This window comes from Poecilia mexicana, unplaced genomic scaffold (assembly GCF_051168715.1).
Source record: "Poecilia mexicana isolate PSO_F unplaced genomic scaffold, ASM5116871v1 scaffold_4, whole genome shotgun sequence".
In the NCBI taxonomy this organism is placed as follows: Eukaryota; Metazoa; Chordata; class Actinopteri; order Cyprinodontiformes; family Poeciliidae; genus Poecilia; species Poecilia mexicana.
In genome coordinates, this window is record NW_028263373.1 from 28,141,733 (window position 1) to 28,154,455 (window position 12,723).

Consider the following 12,723-nt stretch of genomic DNA (forward strand, 5'->3'; position numbering starts at 1 on the left):
AAAGTATTTGCCCCTTTTTAAAGGGAGCAGAAATTAAATCACAATTCTCATAAATGCTAGAATCAAGAAATCCCTCAATTTTCTAAATAAATAAATAAATAAATTAATTAATTAATTAATTAATTAATTATAGTGTTTTTGTCCCTGAGTTTTATGTTGTGTCTCCCATTTATGGCAAAATGTGTTTTTCTATCCTGGTGTAAAAACTATTAGCAGCAGAAGGGAAGAGTTTGTCAGGTCAGGAGGAATCTGTTCTCTTCCTTTTATTTTCATGACTCTCACCAACTTTTCCTACATAGAAGATCTTTGAGGAAAAGCGAAAGTCCTCACTCTCTTTTTTTCTCTGTTGCCAATGAGCAACTACACATCCAATCAACACATACCTGTTAAAAATGGCTTTTTAGATAATAATTTTTTAAAAATCCTTAGATGTTTGTAAATAATGACACACTCTCCATATTCCAGCTGTGCCTTCATGTTTTAGAAAGGCAGGCCCCTGAAGGCTCTTTTAGTGTCAGAAAAGTGTTTCAGAATCATTTACCAGCTTTAAAAAAAACAGCAGATTAAATGGTGAGTAATTGGAGTTTAATAACTTGGGATTTTTAATTAAGTTCATTTTTAATTTCTTACCCTCAAATAAAGTATTTATCTTTCAAGTACTACACAGAAAGTCTACCAGCTTCACATTGTACATGTTCTACAAACCAGATATTTACACACATTAGTGCAACAATAAGGGGGCAAAACATATATGCATATTTTTGTCAAATGTAGATTTTAAGCTTATATATTATAAATGAAAACAAACTTTTTTTTTTTTTTTTTTTTTTACAAATACTCACTTCATATGCCCGTGGACTGGTAAGGCAGCTCGCCAGTGGGCCACAGTAACTGGGCAGAGTGGAGGTCAGAGGTGGACCACTGTGTGTCAAAATGGGCTTAAGGTAACTGGGAAGTAATTAAGGGAAATCCAGAGAAAACATTCAAACTTAGTAAGAGGCACACATTGCAAATCTGAAAATAATAAAAATAAAAAAAATCTCAATAAAAAGGCTGAACTTAAACTTGAAACACAAAAGTTATAGAAGGCTATAGTGAAACTTTACGACAGAAATGTAATATTTTAGAGGGATGTGTGCTGGTGAGATTGTTTTGGTGTTTTTACACCTGATCCGGATTCTTCAATCTGCGGAGAACAAATAAATTTTTTTATACGCTGCAAAAACACAAAGACTTACCAAGTATTTTTGGTCTTATTTCGAGTGCAAGTATCTTGGTAAACTCGAAATAAGAGAAAACTGACTGAATATCTTTTGAGCATGATATGGGAGCTTGTTTTAAGGCAATAATTCCCTAATATATTGATTAAAAAAGTACCAGTTCCACTGGTAGATTATTTCACTTATAACAAGACATTTCTCCCATGTTAGGTGGAATAATCTGCCAGTAGGCTGGTACTTTTTAAATAATTTTTAAAGAATTATCAACACAAAAACAGCTTCTAAATAACTTACTTGCAAGTTAGTTTTGTCTCATTTTAAGTTATTTGCACTAGAAACTAGACCGAAACGGCTCGGTGAGTTTATGTGATTTTGCAGTGAAGGACTCGGCTTAACCAGGCTAAGCTGCTTTGGAAAACTAAGTGGCGCGTTCAAATGGTGGCGGGTGGCGACTGGAATCCGCTGGTCCCATGCACCATGTTTGGATATTTACACCCGCGGTCGGTTGCACTCAGGAGAAACAACCTGATGTATATCAAATGGTCTGCTGCTTTTCTTTGGCTCCAAATAGCGTGCGACACCAGGGGGGGAGGAGGATTTTCCCCTTCTGGAAAACGCAGCTGCCTCGTTTAAAGAGACAGAAACACAATCAGCCACCTGGGGGAGACAATAGTTTAGCAGGGATGGAAAGATCCTGAGAAATGGGGAGATGAGTCGCTAAATGCATTACCTTGAGTCTGTTGTTGCGGCCCGCCGGGAGGGAAAATCAAAACATTTTTCACAATCATGTCAAATTATCTAATCCAGGAGGAACCAGTTTGCATAGCAAATGTGGACCAGGAAGTCATCCTGATGGATTATCTGAGATATATACCTTGTGACTGAATCACACGGGATTTATACACACACACTATAAAAAGGATACTTGTGATCAAATGTATACCAGAGTCTGAAGAGCCAGGCACTCTCCTGTTTGGTTTTACTCTGGCCCTCATCCTGGTTCCCATCCTAGAGAAGCACATGATTGGAAAAAAAAAAAAAAAGATGACATTTTGCTTTTTCACAGTGAATGCAATCAGACAACAGCACCAATCATTTGTTTTTCCTGCTACAGTGACTGATAAGGAGTCTAATGCAAATCGGTTTAATGTTTTCTGACTTTTTAAAGTGTGGATCCGACCCGCAGAGAGATATAGGACAGAAATTATTCTTAGAGACTTATGATTAATGAACTCAGCTAAAAGCTTTGAAAATTGGTAACAAAATTTTGTTGGACAGAATTGGAGCTATGACAGCATAGGCTAAATCCAGACATGCTACCTTGGGCCATGCGCTATGAATGCTTAAAAACAACAAAGATTTCAGAAGGACACTTTCTTTTTTTTTTTGTCCAGAAGAAAAATGCAGATGCTGTAGGATGTCGTAGTGTCTATCTGTGCACATCCCTGGAAGAGTTTACCTCTTTATTTTTTACCATTTTTACTCATGTTTACTTACGGTTTGCACCACAAACAGATGCCACAGCAAAGAGAAAATCGGTGTCATTCATGATACCCATCAGTGCTCATAATGTCATGACTCATCCATGTATTTTTCAAACAAAAACAAAACTTTAAAGTTGCTGGTATGTGAACCAGATTTGCTCTCACTGTAGCTGGGAAGATGTTTTGTTTAAGATTAAGATATAGGGCCATAGTAGCAGAGTATAACAACAGAAAACACATCCTGTTTTACAGGTCACCATGAGTCACCAACCGGTTAGACAAGAGTCGATCTAGCGGTCCTAAACTAACATCTGACAGCACACAGCTTCCCTATTCTACTTTTGTCATCTTTTTTCTCAGACTGCATTTCAGTGTCTACACTTCCTGAGTTTGAACCCGCATGAAGTACAAAAAAACAACAACTAAAAAACCCCCAGCAGAACGTGTTTGGAACGTGGCAGAGATCCAAAGTGGATGTGAGTGAGCTCCTCACCCCCTGGAGGACTTGGAAGCTGTCGCCAGAGGGCTGCAGGTCTTGATCTGGATCCACACCGACCCTGCAACACGGGAGACAAAACAACAACATGGTTTAACTTATTGCTTAGCAACAGTTACAACACGTAATCATATCCCAGCACACGAAAGTGGAACTGCTAAACCTTGTTCCCCAAGACACCGACCAGCATCAGGATTTAACCCAAAGCAAGTTAGAGACATGGGGTAAGTGTGACGCAGACGTGGAGGATGTTCTGTCCTGTTAGCGTTTTTTTTTTCCTATGAAAACATAAATTATTAACCTCAGAACCAAGTCACATTTTAACTTGTGCAGAAAATCTCCCGTTCACCCCTGACCTAAGGAGAGAAAGGTGAGTTTCAAGCGCAACCAAACAGCTTAATGAACAATGGTTTTCCACAGTTTGAAGTATTAAAGCCAAAACAGATTTCTGCTCCCAAATTGAAGCATTTCAATCAGTGCAGGCAAATGCATCTCAATTGTACATGAACGATGGTTAATAAACCAAAGCTATTAAATGCTATAACGCTCCATAGGTTTAAGTCAGACCGACTTTCTGACCAGTTTCGATTTCCCAGTCGGGGGGGAAATAAATTGACTGGAACGACTTCTTGGCTCAGACTTTGAGTTTCAATATGCCCGGCCCATATCACAGCAGGCTGTGATGAAAACATGTTTATTTTACAAGACTTGTAAAACTTTTACAAACTTTATTTAATTTTTTATTCTAAAACATTAAATAAACAAATAAAATCAATATAACGAGTAACGCCTGCAAAATCCAAAAAAGGACAAATTAAAGTCCTACTACTTCCTGTGATCTTGTTCGAGTTTTCCTCCGGTAGTAATGTGCAGCTGTTGATACCCGTCACTCGTGTGATACGAAAAAAGTGTTTCCATGGCAGTTTTGCGAAATAAACAAATTTTTATACAGCCAAGAAATAAATAGAAATAAAAAAAGCACAAAACCTCTTTATAGAAAAATTTGACTCTTTTTTTAATTGCTGCGTTTCCCTTAGACAAATTTATTTTCATGATTTTCATTAGCTGTTAACCTGGATGTAACGTCAAAACCCATATGCAACGTAACTGGAACGCAGCACATCTCCAGCCTCAGTCCAGACCTTTTGATTATCCTAAAAAAATGCTTGAATTCAGTTTGGTTTGGTCTTTGTAAGGCTGGTCAGTTGTTTGTGCATCTATTTCTACCTATTTTTTTTCCCTTCCACTTAACTTTCCAAATTTATTTCATTGTGACCAAGGCTCAAAATCAACAACTGTTTACCATCCGCAGTGTGATTCGTGCGATTGTGTAGACCAGGTCACTATAAGTAATTTTAAAACAAGTTTTAATTGGTCTGCTTATGTAATGTTCTGTTTTTTTTTTAGGTTTTCATTAGCCATGAAACAAATGTTAAACATATCACTGTGTCTAATTCATATACGCAGTGCAAGAGTTTTTCAACTTTTACATGCTTTCTAATTCACCGAGACGCCCTTACAGTCACGCTGCTAACTACACTTTTTCTTTCTAGCCATTTCTTTCCATTGAGCCAACCAGCAGATAATGTTGCTGTACATACGTCTGCAGCATAACTCTCTGCAAGTCAAAGTGACTTCCAAAAAGTCAAACAGAAAGGATTTATTTACATAGCGTGAGGTCATTTCCAGTCTTTCTCGCCGCTTGTAGTTTATCTCTCGACAGCTGAAAAGTGTTCAACCTCAGCAGGCCGATTCTCAAGAGGGCGCTTTTATTTTGGTTCAGCTCACTCCAATCCATCTTGGATGGGTGCCAAGGGAGAGACACGTAGCCTGTCATGGATATGCTTTAAATCCTACAAGACCCTGCCTGCACAGCGGAACGTCCGACTGGTGTGTGTGGTTATCTTTAAAACCCCTCCATGACTGTCACAGGGAGGAAATGGGTACAAGGTTCTCCCTCTCTTTACCTTAGCAGTTTCAAAAGAAGAGGCCAAAGCATCCGGCTGTCTTTTAAGACCCTCGTCTCAACTAAAACACACACACACACGCACACACACACACACACACGCACACACACACGCACACACACACACACACACACGCCAGAGAGGATCGGGGGAGGGAGGAAGCTGCAAGGACGCCAGGGGGCATGCAAACAGCATGCCCCCTGCAAATGATGCAGGGAAGTGCAGCGGAGAAGTATCTGGGAGGAGCAAACTTGACACAGTAAATGCTCCCCTCCTGAAATAAAAATAAAAAACACCAGGAGCACATGGAGCCTGGCTCACATCTCCCAGTATAAAGACAAACAAACGGCTCTACGTGACCAGGCTGCGAGGGAATCCTCTCACCACTTCATTACACCCTGTAATCCTAATCCCGAACAACTCACTCCTCTCCTTCTAATCCGTCAAATATTCCTTGCAAGCAATTTTGTTTCTGTTCACAAGCAAATCCTGAAAAGAGTGAGGAGGAAGAAGAAGAAGAAGGAAAAAAAGACGGAGCAGTCACAGTTCAGTTTTGGTTTTTTTCCCCTACATGTTACCCTACACAGACGTTTCCAAGTAGAGCGGGTTGGTTTATATGATGCTGTGTGGCGGGGGAAGGAGAAGAAAGAAAAAGAAGAAAGTGATTAGTTAACAGAAATTAAAGGAAAAAGAAAGAGGAACAGATTTTTTTTCACAACACAAAGAGCAGCCTTGACTGGAGCATTTTACGGCAGCAGAGCCTCGACCTGAGCCACACTCAGGTCCACGCTCAGGTGCTTTCAAACCCTTTTCCTAAACAGATTGTTTTATTTTTTAAATAGACAATTTTTGAAGATGCCCACTTTTATCCCCCTTCACCAGAACACACCAGGAGATTTTCCTCCCCCAACACCAATTAGCACCAGCAAGCCGATTCGCGTTCGTATACGGCACCTGGAGTATTCCCACTTTCCATGGCAGCGGCGCTCGTCCTGAAATCTTTTGCAGTTCCAATATCTATAGCTTTCATAAACACAGGGTTTGAGAACATTTAAAACCAAGCGGAGATGCGAGACGTTTACCTGATGGAGTAACAAACACTGGATAGAAACAGGGAATTAAAATAAATCATAAACCTCAGGGAATACGGTTTTGTATTTTATTTATGTGACATTTCTGGATACAAAAATGTCTTTTTTTCACCTGCATAGGAAAGGAAGATGATAAAGTAAGTCACATGCAACATTTTAGACTTTCGTTCACAAGCTTCAGTTGTTTGGAGGGGAAAATCGGAAAATAATGATTAAAAGAAAGAAAAATTGAAGTGAGGAAACAAAATGCTGGACTGTGAATGATATTAAAGTAATATTACTGGACTCTATCCCATCCTGGAGGTCATAGCCTGGACCCTGCCATAATACACGGTGGTGGCAGAATCATGCAGTGTGCTTTTTTTTTTTTTTTAGATTCTTATAGGAAATCATTTGAAAAGCATTTATTATTTTTCTTCCGCTTCCTCATTACGCTCTGCTCTGGTTTGCAGAAGTTGGTCACATAAGAAACTCAGAACTTTGCGGTTGTAAAATGTGACAAAACAAGTCAAAGCCAGTGGCATTTTACTGTGAAGCTGAGTAAAAAGTGACAACACAGCATATAAAAAAAAAAAAAAACAGAAAAAAGTAAAAAAAATAAATAAAATGTAGTGGCAACGGTATGGGCTAAACATAATCCTCTTTTTTGTTGCGCTTGGCACCGAGTCTTTGCAGATGTTCACATGTACACATAAAAAATACAGCCGAATGACATCACCACAGCTCTTCAGCCGATGAATGAGGAGAAACCAGTGCTTATACTGGAACAAGATCCACTCCTTCACAACTGGGAGTTTGGCCATTTGGGAATATGACGTCTCAGTTTACCGCTTTTCCTCCCTCAGTTCTTACACTAAGACGAAGTCTCATTTCTGTAAAAGCCAGAAAATACAATTTAATTTGGGTCAAATTTGAACAAACTGACTTTTTGGTTTGACTATGTTACATTGAAATGGCATTTTAGTTACATTTATCAAGTTCTGGCATTGCATTTGCTTTCACTGAGAAGTCTGTGAAAAACTCGAGGAGCATATTCACTATAACATATGTAAATAATTCTTAATACATCAGATTCTCAAAGCATCCACAGAAATCTACTGAAGATAGTCACAATGCAAATGATTCTGATAGTATTTGTTAAGCTACTATTATTAACAAAGATGGGAATGTGGTTTGTATCTATGGAAACAAAGAGCCAAGGCGAGCTACAACTGGGGAGAGAAGAAGTTAAATATATAAAACAGCTTATATAGCAAATGAACTAATGGCAACTGCACATAAAAAGATAAAACAATATTCTGGCACCTTTGAGTTCACCATCCATTAATGTTTGCATGAACTTTAAAGTAATGTCAAAGTAAACCAGTTTGAAGATGATTCAGTGAGTTATACTGGGAATGACACTGAAACCTCTATATCTATAAAAGATCATCTAAAAGATGAACTTCCTTCTGTAGGGATGCAATAACCAGGAATCTATATGGAAGCTCATTTCCTTCTGTCCGTCTGCCTTGTTCTTTCTCATCATAAGTCAGAAGGTATGTGAAAAAAAAAATCACCACAGGTCTAAAATTACCAGCATCTACAGTCAGAAGAATCACAAACATTTTAAACAGATGGAGGCTTTAAATCCTCAGAGCTCACTTTTGGAGAACTGCAACTAAGATTTCCATCTTGGCCTCACAAAGTCCGTACAGTAGCTACTTACTTAAAGAATTTTGCATGCGTCTTTACAAACGAGGGGCATTAACTGTGAAGACAGCTGCAAATATAAAGCACAGTAGATAAGAAGTGAACTAAACTATCATTTCTCTACCCCCATATGATTAACAGAAATCGTTAACCTGAGAGTAAAGTCAAAGGAAAAACTCCATCACAGCCAAAAAAAGATGTTGCGTGAACTATCAATAGGATTACCCTGGAAATAAAAAACTCAAACGGATTAGCAGAACCTTTCCTGAACCGCGGTAAGCAACAGGGATCTCGTTTTGGTCTTGATGTCCTCCCCTGCCAAACATCGAGGTAAGCAGCACGCTCGCCTGCTTACAGGCCCTCATCTGAAGCCAAAACACCAGCAGCGTTTCTTTACACGCAACACAGCAGCAGGCCCACATCGCATTTCAGCCGTCACCCAAGAGCCTGGTGATCTTAACAGCTTCACCGTATGCCCTGCCGCAACAAGTTACAGATAGCATGACCCTCATCAATAAAACAGAGGAGAAGATGGAGCTGAGTAACAGGCTGCTTTTACTCCAACTGTTCAGTTATTTAAGATTACACTGAAACCACACAGCTGATATTTGCATGCAGTGCAGCACATGTCCCAGTGTCCACTGGCTGAGTTCACAGGAGGGACGGGGGGGGTCCGTTTGGCAGAGCTCTAAAGCCCCTGCCGAACAATGGCTCCAGTCCGGTCCGAGGAGGCATTACTCATATTAAACAGAGCCTGCTCGCTCAGGCCGCTGCTGCCGGGAACGAGATAATCCGCTTTATCGTCATAAATACGAAGCTCTCAGTGCATCATGGGCAGACAACGGATACAAGTGAAGCAGTGCTCAACCCAGACCACAAAAAAAAAAGAAAAAAAAAAGAACCAAATCAAATTACAGCAACAGCAGTGGCACAACGCAGAACACAGACAGTTGGCGCAGGCTCGCTTGGTCCTGGCAATCTGACGATGAAATTCATTTTTTCTTCTCAGGCTCAGGTTTAAGTAGTCAGAGTTGTACTGGAGGAGAAATCTGTTCCTCCCCACAGAGCTCCTAGGGTATTTCTCAGAGAGCAGCAGAGAACTCTTGCCCCCTCTCCTGGCAGCCCATGACTTATTGAATTACAAACACGGAGCCTGGTTTACGACTGAAATATGTTTTCATGCCAAGTTTGAGGGGATTATGGAAAGCCTGCTGTGTACGCATTCAATGCTGTTGACAGTCACAACAATACAGAAACACTTAAGCTAGCTGCACTGGTTGCACAAATGTCCATGCTATCAGGCCACGTCATGCTAATTAAATGACATGAAATGATAGCATGTTTAGTTAATGCAAATTTATGTCCAGTATTTAAGTAACACTCAATTTCACACACTATTTGAGCCTAAATGCACATTGGTTGATTTGCTGAAGGAAACTAGTTGAGGTTTTTATGGTTTTAGTTCCTTTAAGTAGCTTAACATGCTAACTAGTAAACCAATGTGCCAAAAAATGTCCTGGTTTACTAGTAATGAACAGTGAACATTTATTATGTAGTAGAGCCGTCGATGTGAACTGGTTTACCATATTTAAGGTGTCACTGTGTCGGACAAGATTGTCGTCAAATATTTCAGTTAAGTCCTTCGAAAAGCATAATAGTTGAGACATTTGTGAGACTAGCACAGTACTTCTGGAGACTACTGCTAGTCCTGCAAGTGTGACACAAACATGGTGATGTTAGTAAACCCCAAGGTATACCTCCAGGTCTGCTTAAATGTTATCATCTGTACACTAGGCAGGCGTCTGCATGCAGCCCGGACCTCTGTGGCCGTATTGGTTGTGCGTGCAGGCATGGAATAAAACCGGCCTAGCTCAGAGGGTGGTCCCAAACTCACAAAAGATGAAGTAAACAAAGGGTCAGAACAAGCACACAAACCATAAAATAAAACTTTAAATACAGCACAGCTGATTAGCTGGGGTGTAAATAGTATGAATACGAGTGGTATGAATACGACTTGCACAAGAAGGTACAAGTCGTTCTCGTACACGGTCAAGAAGCTATCATGTCAATTTTTGATCATTCAATTTCTGTCAGAAAAACTGTAACAAATAATTATGTGAACAAACAACAATAAATGTTTAATTGCACGCCATCAAGTTTGCCTTAACTATACCTCTATCTTAAGCCATTTCTGGATTCTGCAACGATGTTTTAAAACGGCATCAAAGAGTTGTTCTTCAGAAATTCTTCAGTACCTGACAGAATATTAATTACAGTAAAATCCTGGACATGCTATATGCAACATTTTTGTCTGCAGGACATGTTTTTAAATAAACCATCCAGAATATGATGCTTTCCCCAAAATGTTTTTTTTTTTTTTTAATATGAGGTTTCGTTATTTCCAGAGCGGTTCTGTCACCTGATATGCAGCCAGGAGAGCATGGGTGTGGTTCCCCCACCGAACACCCAGACTGTGAAGAAGACGATGAGCAGCGTGGTGGTGAACATCATCTGCCGGGCGGAGGTGGCAGTGTCCCGGATAGCCAAGGCAAATGCCATCGCCCCGCGTAAACCTGCAAAAGTTGCCATGCCAAACTAGTTGCACACTAAATCTGTTGAGATTAACAATATTAGTTGGACCTTTTGATTTTATTTTGCACCTGCAAACATCATCATGTGCTGGAAGTTTCCCCTGATCTTGTCCCTTCGACCGAGGTTGAGGAGGAAGGACAGCGGGTAAATGTTGAGAGCTCTGCCGATAAATATGGCTACCTGACACAAGTTGGTTAAGAAGTCCAATGCTATTAAACTGTGGAGTGTTTCCAGGAATCAGGGTTTCCCCCATGGTGTTACAAGCCTGGCGGGCCACCAGACTTCACTTGCACCACCAAGCTAAGCATGTTTTGTTTATTTACTATAGGTTCTTTTATACCTACAGTAACAGTGATAGCAAAGACAGATTAAAGAGTCTCTTTGATGACACAGTATGGTCAGTATGTGAACACATAGAACAGGGGTGTCAAGCTCATCCTTGTTCTGGACCAAATCAAGATCCCGAATGCTCCTAAAGGGCCAGTTGTACCAGAATGTACTGATAAAACCTGTTCGGAAACCGTTAAAACGTCAATGAATTTTTAAAATTAAATAATATTACTGAACATCTTTTCAGTTCCTCCAGGCTTTTGTGATACTTTTTGCAATAAAAATCAAAGTGTTTGTGGTACTAATTTGGAAATATTTGCGCTTATTTATGATGGTAAACCCTACTTTTTACTACTCGCTGCATAGATCATGGGCTACTGACATCAATTGCAGCTGAGGCAGGTGGTTAGTATGAAAGGTTTTGACAATTTTTGAGCAAAATCTGCAATAAACTCCCAATTATTACCACAAAAAAGTGCAGGAATTTGTTGATTTTCATAATAATTCTCAATAAACTGGAGGGACTGATTGATATAATTTGGCAGTAAACAGATTTTTAAAAAACTGCATTGATTTGATTGGACATAATATTCAAGCACACTTTGTGTTTAGTCTAGAATCTAGATGGCCACATAAAAAGCGGGCCAGATTTGGCCCACAGGCCTTGAGTTTGACACATGTGACATAGAGAAACTCAGGTCAGGTGTATTTTTATTCACCTGCTCTCCATAACCACTGCCTCTCTGTACCAGCCTACACAGTGACAACCTTAGCAAATAAACTGACAACTCACGAACAAAAGATCAAACTTTTTTGGACACTTCAACTAGGATAAAACAACAGTAGTGCAAAACATTTATATTGATTTTAATTGTATTTTTCTAATGTTTGCCTTTTTTTAAAGATTTTACAGTTGATGTTTAGGCATTGTTAATAATGTCTTCCAATAACACATAACTACTTAGTCATATTTTCAAATTTCCTGTCAACTTTAAATATCTTTAACTCAGAAACACAGTGAGCCGCTGGATGACTGCTGTGGCAAACCCTGAAGAGTTATATATTATTTATTCATGTTTATTAGGATTGTTTTTCCTAATATGATAGTGAAAGGATACAAAAGCTCCAATGATAAAGATGGGACTGAAAATGTGCTTCTGGAAGGTGAACAGAGCCAAGCCCATGTACGAGAAGATGAAATTCTCAGCCAGGAAGTGAAGAACTTCAAAGAGCTGTGAATGAAACACAATTTTAGTGTTTTGACTTGGACATAATAAACAGCACAATGAGCTTTAAACAGCTACACTGCATGTTCAGCGTGACTGCCACTGAATCAGACCAACAGAAGTCAGGCTGCGTACTGATCTAAATGTGTCACACTGCATGGTGTTTACATGCTAATCTGCAACACTGAGTTCCCTCTGGTAAACCGAGCAGTCATGTCAGGACGGATGACCTCAGTCAGCCCCGATTAAGGTCACTCAGGGCTGATCGTGGTGCCATCTGGAACCAACACCCTGATGGATTACGGGGGAAGTTATAGAGGGTTCAGAATTATGAACTTGCTTGATGGAGCCCCCCGCCCCCCGGCCAGATGCTACCTGCTTGGTGCGTTTTGTAGACTCCTCAGAGAGGTTGTTGGACGTGTAGTGAGCCTGGGTGATGCCACAGAACAGCACAGCCACAACACCTGTTGGAGAACAACACACACGTGTTACAGCCAACTCCACCAACATGCTGCATCACACAGGCATGCTGGCGGATTTTCAACACGCAGCGGGACAATTCATCACAAAGATAAATCAACAAGCTCTTTCACTGCGTCTCTGGAGGATTAATTATCTGCAGTAT

At 40.0% G+C, this 12,723-nt stretch overlaps 1 protein-coding gene across 2 annotated transcripts in view; it reads right to left on the reverse strand.

The window, feature by feature from the left end:
* The window catches only part of slc9a7 (solute carrier family 9 member 7), a 31,490-nt gene that overhangs the window by 6,042 nt on the left and 12,725 nt on the right, over positions 1-12,723 (reverse strand). The window contains exons 9-16 of one of the 2 annotated variants that reach the window (XM_015004068.2): positions 12,474-12,562; positions 11,991-12,104; positions 10,611-10,722; positions 10,370-10,523; positions 6,122-6,190; positions 3,198-3,261; positions 2,146-2,228; positions 843-948 (exon numbers count right to left, since the gene is read on the reverse strand). In XM_015004068.2, coding sequence (XP_014859554.2) covers positions 843-948; positions 2,146-2,228; positions 3,198-3,261; positions 6,122-6,190; positions 10,370-10,523; positions 10,611-10,722; positions 11,991-12,104; positions 12,474-12,562 — 791 coding nt within the window. The remainder of the gene's footprint in view (positions 1-842; positions 949-2,145; positions 2,229-3,197; positions 3,262-6,121; positions 6,191-10,369; positions 10,524-10,610; positions 10,723-11,990; positions 12,105-12,473; positions 12,563-12,723) is intronic. The other variant, XM_015004067.2, reaches the window with a different exon arrangement.